The sequence below is a fragment of the Callionymus lyra genome, chromosome 1, assembly GCF_982586985.1.
Source record: "Callionymus lyra chromosome 1, fCalLyr1.hap1.1, whole genome shotgun sequence".
Classification (NCBI taxonomy): domain Eukaryota; kingdom Metazoa; phylum Chordata; class Actinopteri; order Syngnathiformes; family Callionymidae; genus Callionymus; species Callionymus lyra.
Window position 1 is genome coordinate 30983578 of NC_141818.1, and position 9108 is coordinate 30992685.

At 43.1% G+C, this 9108-nt stretch overlaps 1 protein-coding gene across 1 annotated transcript in view; it reads right to left on the bottom strand.

Annotated features, from left to right (window-relative positions):
• Window positions 1-5858, bottom strand: part of sorcs3a (sortilin related VPS10 domain containing receptor 3a) — a 98995-nt gene extending 93137 nt beyond the window's left edge. Inside the window, exon 1 of the mRNA XM_087801272.1 lies at window positions 5251-5858. Coding sequence (XP_087657398.1) covers window positions 5251-5790 — 540 coding nt within the window. The 5' untranslated portion in view covers window positions 5791-5858. The remainder of the gene's footprint in view (window positions 1-5250) is intronic.
• Window positions 5859-9108: the final 3250 nt, after the last annotated feature.

Sequence of the window (9108 nt, forward strand, 5' to 3'; positions counted from 1 at the left end):
GAACTGAGACTCACATCTAAACAGAGACTCACATCTGAACTGAGACTCACATCATGTGGCTCCAGGAGTCTTGTGCGCAGCTTGAGCGGAGCATTAAAGAAAATACAAGTCACCAGAGTCACACAGTGTGTGTGTTATCAGGTTATTACGGTGATACGTGAAGTCAGTGCGGCTGAAATAAACCTGTAGCTCCCTGAGACTAGACGGCGTGTTAATTGACGGCGTGACGCCTGGACATCCATCTCCATCAACCTCCTGCAGCCACCGTGGACCAACACTGGCAATGATCTGCATGCAGCGAGGTGTCTCCGGTTTCAACCGGGCGTGACCCAGGACTGAGAAGAATGTGCTGCAGCAGACAAACACTCTGCTGCTGCCGGAGGAGAGAGAACAGCGTGAGGTTCGGTGGTTGTTTAGCAGCAGAGCTTCGGTGTTTCACGAGAAGCTGGTGACTCTGAGGAGCGACAGTCGTGATCCCGTCAATCAAAGCCTCGATTGATGGACCGACGTCGCTGGGAAAACATCGTCAGAAGGTTTAATCCGAACTGAAAAGGCGAAGAGATGGTCAAACGAGCGATGACCTTTGACCTCTCTGGTGCTGACCTACAGATAGACCTTCCATGTTGTTGGTGTTCTGCAGGACGATGAAGTCTGATTGATCCTCCAGGGATTCCACGGATCAGTTTTTGAAATCATCTATGAAGTCACTCGACACACACACTTCCCCTCAAACATGTGGATAACAGACGAAAACAAATAAGCACACGCACACATAAACACATCTAGAATACATAAACACACATGCACTTATGCACTTACAGACACAAACGCACACACAAACATTCTGTCCCACAAACACACCCACAACACATTTAACACAGCAGAGGTAAACACAAACACACACATAAACTAAGAGGCACACACACAAATATACACAACGACACATGCACATGGATGAAGAAACACACACACACTTACACTAACACACACACATATGCAAGCATGCAGACACACACACGGATATGCAAGCACGCAGATACACACGCACACATGTATGAACGCAGACACACACATGTACGCACTCAGACACACACACTCATGTAAGCACGCAGACACACACACACACACACATGTAAGAACGCAGACACACACACACATGTAAGCACGCAGACACACACACACACACACACATGTAATCACGCAGACACACACACACACACATGTACGCACGCAGACACACACACACACATGTAAGCACGCAGACACACACACACACACACATGTAATCACGCAGACACACACACACACACATGTAAGCACGCAGACACACACACACACATGTAAGAACGCAGACACACACACGCATGTAAGCACGCAGACACACACACACACACATGTAATCACGCAGACACACACACATGTAAGCACGCAGACACACACACACACACATGTAAGAACACAGACACACACACACATGTAAGAACACAGACACACACACACATGTAAGCACGCAGACACACACACACACATGTAAGAACACAGACACACACACATGTAATCACGCAGACACACACACACACACATGTAATCACACAGACACACACACACACACATGTAAGAACACAGACACACACACACATGTATGCACTCAGACACACACACACACACATGTAATCACACAGACACACACACACATGTAATCACGCAGACACACACACACACACATGTAAGAACACAGACACACACACACACACATGTAAGAACGCAGACACACACACACACATGTAATCACACAGACACACACACACATGTAATCACGCAGGCACACACACACACACACATGTAAGAACACAGACACACACACACACACATGTAAGAACACACACACACACACACACACACACATGTAAGAACACAGACACACACACACATGTACGCACTCAGACACACACACACACACATTTAAGCACTCAGACACACACACACATGTAATCACGCAGACACACACACACACACATGTAAGAACACAGACACACACACACACATGTAAGAACGCAGACACACACATGTAAGAACACAGACACACACACACACACGTTCGCACTCAGACACACACACAGGCTCAGCCTATGAAGTCGTCTCCATCAGTGACAATCACGGCGGAAACATAACGACACCATTAGTGTGACGAATACTCGGCTGGATCTCGTCGCTTCAAAGCTTTTAGAAGCATCTGATCCAGGATCTCCGCAGCGGAAACTGCACTGCGCTCTGATTGAATAGCTTCCTGGACGGGCCTTAATGCCAGGAGTGGAGTTTTTAACATGACGTGACACTTTTAAGTGCCTGCTCTGACCTTTAGCAGAAACTAGCAATGAAATATGGTTTCGTGGCTTCACTTGGATCTCAGCACATTTTTCAATGAGTGACTGTAACACTGAACCTCGTGGTCGCAGAATGAAATGAAAAATATCCAAAGCATCAAATGAGTAATAAAAACAATAGAATTAACACAAGTGTCTTCAAGACGATCATCATGTTCACACGACATCAATAAATGATCACATGACAAAGTAATCATGACACAGATGACATCATCATTCTGTGACTTAAAATGAATAGAATCATAATTTCAATGCTAGGAAGAAATAATTAATAATAAAATAAGATTTTTTCTGATTCTTTTCAATATAAACACAATTATTTGACCTGAAAAATATCTGATTTTACCTATCAATATTTTTATTACAGTTGAAAGTTGTTTGATTAAAGTTGAAAATTGTTTGTTTATAGTTGAATTTTTTTTTATTAAAGTTGAAAATCGTTTAAATACAGTTGAAATTGTTCGGTTAAAGTTGAAAATTATTTGATTAAAGTTGAAAATTGTTTGATTATAGTTGAACATTTTTTGATTAAAATTGAAAATTGTTTGTTTATAGTTAAATTGTTTTTGATTAAAGTTGAAAATTGTTTGATTATAGTTGAGATATAATCAGAGTTAAGATTGTACTTGTACGATGTATACAAAATAGAAATGGTCTATAATTTGAAATATACAATCGTATAAAAACCTATGAATATAATTCAAACAGACGTAACATTAAAAAATGAAATCAAAGTAAGGTTAGGTGTTAAAGGGAGAAACATCCGTGTGACTCCTGCAACATTCACGCCTCCTCAGATTCAACAATGTGTTCAGGGGTGACTCGCGGACGAACTCAAACCTGCACGCGCGAGTGTTTTTGACATTTCTGCCGACCCACATCACAAACGTCGGCGCCGGCTCCTCGGTCCCCGCAGGGATTCAGGAAATTCAAAACGCGGTCTGTCGGCTCCATTGATGACCTGCCAGATACTAGTGACCTGTCTCTCTGCACGAGTCGCCGTGGCTTTAAAGACCACTCGAGTCAAGGCTTCTTTTCACGGGGTCTATGCTAATCCTGCCTCAGACTGAGCGAGCACAACAAAGAGTCTCAGTGCATCAAAAAAAAAAAGCTTTGAATCATTTCAAATGATAAGTTCAACCTTCGCACACATGAGGCTTCAATATGATCGTATGTGAAGCCAACATGGCTCCTCAAAACAAGCAGGTATTTCTTCAGATGTTTACGTCCAATGAGCACTAAACAGCGAAGAGAGCTGGTGAGTGTTTCCTCCAGCAGACACTCTCGAGCTGAAGGACTTTAAGTCTCCTAAGCTGCTGAAGATAAAGTACCAGCTCTCCCAAAGATCCTCCCGAGGACCAGATTGATTCAGACTCTCCGCGGAAGAACCCGAGAAAAAGCAGTTGCTGTCACCGAGTTAATTATGAGGATTTCAAGTTGAGAGAGAAAAACAACGATCGCACACACACACACACACACATACTCGGGCTCACACGCCAACTAATGTGTGATATTTTGGCCTCATGTGTTCTGAGACTCTTTGCCAACTGGGGCAGACATTTGTGCATGAGAGTGTGACAGAGGACGCCCGTGTTGATCTGGCCTGGAGGGTCAGCGACCAAAGGGTTTTAGAAACGGTTCATCGTGAAGTTACCGTCAGATCAAAATTGTGTCGGGCTATAATTTTTTCATGTTATTCCTTACTATAGTTATTTTGGGTTATCTCTTATATAACCTCTGGGTCAAAGTGAACCACAAACACGTTTTTTTCCGGGGCTTTGGGTCAACTTGACCCAGAGATAATACAAGGGTTAAATAAATTATTTCATTTTTTTTCTTTTTTTAAATAATAAGTATTCACAGTGATTATTAATTTTTTTTCTTAAACTTTCGGCTGCTTTCGGATGAAATCCTGCCAGATCTCGGCAATGACTGAGGACAAGAGGATACATAGACTTCAGCGGCTTTTTTAAAGCTGATGTTTGGACATACAGTATTTGTGCGACAGCAGTTACAACTCTGCAAGAGTCATGTGGTCTGTAAATTCTGCAACATCACAGTTAAGTGCTCGACAATACTACAAGTACATTCTTGTTACTGCAGTATCTCGATATATCGTATCGTTGTCCCTGTATCGTGAAACGTATCTTGATTCTGGATTCTTGCAAATACACACCAATAGTTCTGATGGCTGCCAACATGAGGTGAGGTTTGTTGTCTTTGATTTTTAGAAAGGAACGTGTTTATCACACTGGCAGTAAAAGTTTCTGATTCTAATCCTAAAATTGCAGCTCTGTTGCAACCACAGCACCTATAAATACAACGTTACGCCTAAAAAGTGGCCTCAGCAAAAGTGACAGTGACTTAAGAGCAAATCCTATTTATTTCTTGTCCCTTTTAAGTAAAAAAAAACAATCAAGCAAAACCTAAATCTTCTATTCAACTTGATGCATGCTTAATAAAAAAGGCCTCAGAATCTTTTCAGCGCCTCAATCCAGTCTTTACCACACATTTAAGGAAGCTGCGTCTCTGCAAACGCGCGGACTCCCCCTGTGGGACACCAGCGGTACTGCATCATGTTCTGAGGCGCGAGTAGTAGCAATCATGTTATAAATTATTGTCAAAAACAACGTTAAAGTGCCGGGAAATCATTTTCCCAACCAAGGCGAGACGATAGTTTCAGCGCAACTTCATTTTCCAAGAACTGTCATGTTTTCACTTTGAGAGAGTAAGTGTTAAACGTCTTAAAGTTTCATTTATATTTACAGTGAACAGTGGATGCACCGCAGCCCCGTTTATTCCTCCTTCAACTGAGCAAGACTCTCAGAAGCGCATCTACTGAAGAGATTCGGAACCAGTAACTCACGCTGCTGTTGGGTCCAGACCAGTAAACCACCGCGTGGTTGTGCGCAGAGTCTCCGGTGAGCGCGAAGGTGCTGCTGCCGATCCTGGGCTCGTCCTGTCGGGTACTTCCTCTCTCGCCCTCTCGGTTCCACCCGAGCTCAGACCTCCCCTGCCCGTGTCCCTCCAGCAAAGCTCGCCCGTCCTCGCCCGGCTCCAAGAAATCGCTTCTCTTGACTCTCCGGGGCGCGTCTCCCCCAAAACCGGAGAGGGTTCCTTCCTCCGCCCCGAATACTCCGCCCGGATTCTCACCCTCAGAGGATCCAGATCTAACGCGATCAGTTTCAAAAGCGACTTTCCGAAACTCCACTTGGGCTTCTCTCAGGGGGTCCGTCTGGCCCCGGGTCCCGAGCCGCGGCTCCTGCGGGTGAAGTTGAAGTGGGGGCGGGCAGGACCCGCAGGTGATCTCCGCCGCCGGGTTCTGGAGGATCTGAGCCGCGACCATCAGCCACACATGCACAGAGAGCCAGTTGCACCCCGGGGGTACTCCAGCCCGGGTCTCCATGACTGCGAGGATTCTGACACCCCAGACCGTGGCGACGCTGCGGTGGGTCCGGGCGCGTGTTTGAGGAGGAGAAGTCTTCAGTGAAACTGTTCACGTTCAAGGATCTTTGGAAACACACAAACTCTCACGCGCACACACTGGAGGGGGAGGAGCTGAGGCGGCAGTGAGTCTGAGGGGGAGAGAGAGAGGAGCTGTCCGTGGTGCTGATCCCTCAGTTCACCTGCGCACGTTACAAAAGCAACATTGTGCCTTCTTTAGTTTAAAATGACCATCACAGAGAGGAATACTTCCGGGTCAAACAAGATTTGTTAACACAAACTCACCCCCACTTTGGTTCAAGGAGGGTGATGAGGTCCCAGACATCCCAGAGCAGGGTGAGATATTTTGCCCATGGCAGCTCGCAACACATTGTTTGTTGAGTTTTGTTATCAATATTTGGACGAGAAATTGCGACAATTTTACTAAACGACTTTACAATTGATATTGTTTTATCTTTTATTTGCCAGATGAATGCAATGTTAACTGAACAATATTATAATATTGTGTTAACAATTGTTGTTATTGTTACAACAAATGATATATTTATTTATACATTTACTTTTCAATATAATACGACGTCACATTTGAAAGATAATTGAATGTAATGACCGCTATCGCGCAGCAGGTGGCAATGGAGCAAGAACTTACTTGCACTACACACTGCATGGGGGGGTAGGGGGGACAAAATCTTATCGACAAGGTTTTTTTTATTTATTCAAACAGCGGTCAGGATCAGATTAGAACTTCTAAGTACGGTTCTGTTGTCGGTTATGTCATCTTATTTATTGCATTAGCACAGGCTGATGAAGCTTCATGAACTATTCTCCATTTTAGTTTCCGTTAGATGGCAGTCTTTGCTTTATAATCTTCAACTTTAGAACAAAATATTGATAAAATCTCCTATGATTAAAAAAAAAAACGGCTTTGTCTGATCTCAGAAAGTGATGCTTCATGATGCTTCATAAGTCCACCACTAGAGGGCTGGGGGTCCAAACTTCACTGTATTTAAGGAACTTCATACTTGTGGTTGATATATTGAAAAAAGAAATTAAAAAGTCGTATTTTCACACTGATTTATTTGTGGTAATGCAACAAACTGAACCAGAAAAAAAACAACTTGTTAACATTGGAATCTGCCCTCATGAGCGTTGAACGAAAGTGTTTATTTCTGCCGCCGACCCCGTCAGGCTGCTATTATAGCTGCCTGACAATGGGATGAGGAATATACAAACAATAGCTTTTCTGGCAGAAATCCATTGAGGCAAACGTCCGAGCGAAGACGGCCGGGCGTCGCGGTGGGTGTGAGCGGAGATGAATCGCCTTTTGTTGTTTGTTAATACTCATCGCCACGAAATAAATCTATGCAGTTGACAAGGTTTTCAAAGTAAACCTTTTAGCGGGAGGGAGACGAGCGCCGACAATTAGCCGGAATAATGAATGGACGCCGAACGAGAAGATCAGCTGCTTTATTGTATTCCCGACTTTGAAAGAACACAAAGTGAAATGACAAGTTCTTGTTTTGTCTTTGGGGCTCAAAGTCACATGGAATGACTGTGAATCAGTTGAGACTGGCCCATAGAGGGCGATGGGGCGCAGCCCTCCCAATGATTTGGCTGTTGTGTTTTTTATTTCATTTGTTATTATTATTATTTTTTTTTTAGTTTTAGTTTGTGTAGTTTGTGTCGTCATTCGTCTTATCCTGTCTTTCTAGGGGTCGCATTTTGAAGAGCATGTCAGAAACAACAAGTTCCTGCGGCTCATAAACACTGCAAAAGCAACTCTCAGACTATGATTTGGGGGCGCGGGAAAAAGTGACCCTTTCTTTTATGAATAATTTAATTAGTTTTTTGCTTTTGAATAACTGAATTTGAAAGAAAGGTCTGAGTGTCACTTTTATACCAGCATTTTATATTGAATCTCAAAGGCTCTGAATGAAAAACAATTTTTAATTTATTTGGATTAGAATGTGTGTGTGTGTAAACTGTATGTGTTTAAAAAAAAAATGTAATTCCTGTTAAAAAATATTTTGAATTTTGAATTTAATAAAAAACGAAATAAACTTTTCAATGTTTTAATTATTTAATTTAGTTATTCGGTAAAAAAAAATATTAAAAAAACAGCCTTTCAACGTTTAAATTATTTCCTTTAATTGTTTAAAAAAATGTTTCAGAAGAAAAAAATACGAAATGTTATGACTATATTGTCACGGGGCTGATATACTTCCAGAGGGAAAACTGAGCAAATCTTCCTGGACATCACGCAGATAAACGTCTGGTTCTGAACAGAGGCCCTTTTAATTTCAGGTTCAGGGTTCAGGTCTCGGCTGTGTGAGTTTGTTCACCTCATTGATGTTTAATTCATGAAGCTCGTCTGGTCAGAGTGAAACACAAGTGGATTTTTTTTTTTTTTTCGCTCTCCTCTCTTGACCACCTGGCAGCAAACTTATAATAATGTGAGGAGCACCGTGACGGGAGCAGGTCAATCTGACAGAAGGGGGGGCAGGGGTGTTATGGGGGAGGCGGGGCTCTGTGGTGGAGGTCTGCAGGTACATGTGGAGCCTTCAGGGAGAGCAGCACTCACTGACAGATTGGGCAGAATTGGCAGGTAGTTGCATGAATCCTGGGGGGGAAATGAGACAGTGCCTGCAGGCAAGTGTGTGTGTGTGAGTGTGTGTGATCACATTCCTCAGCTGAATCTAAGAACAAATGACCGCAAATAAGGAAGCGTCTGATTGTAGGTTGGTCGCATTCACATCATCTTGCTCACTGGAAAGTCCGAAAGTCCGTACGTTTGCAACAATCCAGAATTGTTTGGACGTTTGATGGCTCGTGTGTGTCGACCGAAACTCTCTCCCACTAACTCGGGGGAAACAATAAAAAATGTTCAGCCATTTCTCAGAATCCCACTATGTCTTTCCGAAGAGAGGCTCTGCTGGATTGTTTTTTTTATTTTTTTCAGTCGTGAAAATGAGGTTTTAATGAAAGAGAATGAACGTTCTCATCTCGTCTGACACCCACATTCATCACCACAAAAGCAAACTAATGGAGCAGAAAATATGAATCCTTTTTAATTTTAATAAATCCTGGAAGTTTTTCAATCCGTCTCCATTTGTGGAGTTTACATTTCCAGATGTTGTCCAGCGGGGGCTTGTACAGCTTGTTCCGCTTGTCACGCTCTCTTTGAAGCTTCATGAAGCTTCACGAAGCATTGTTCACATCCACCAGATGGCGCTCTTTTCTGTATAATCTGTTCAGAAAACGATGCTTCATGAAGCCTCGT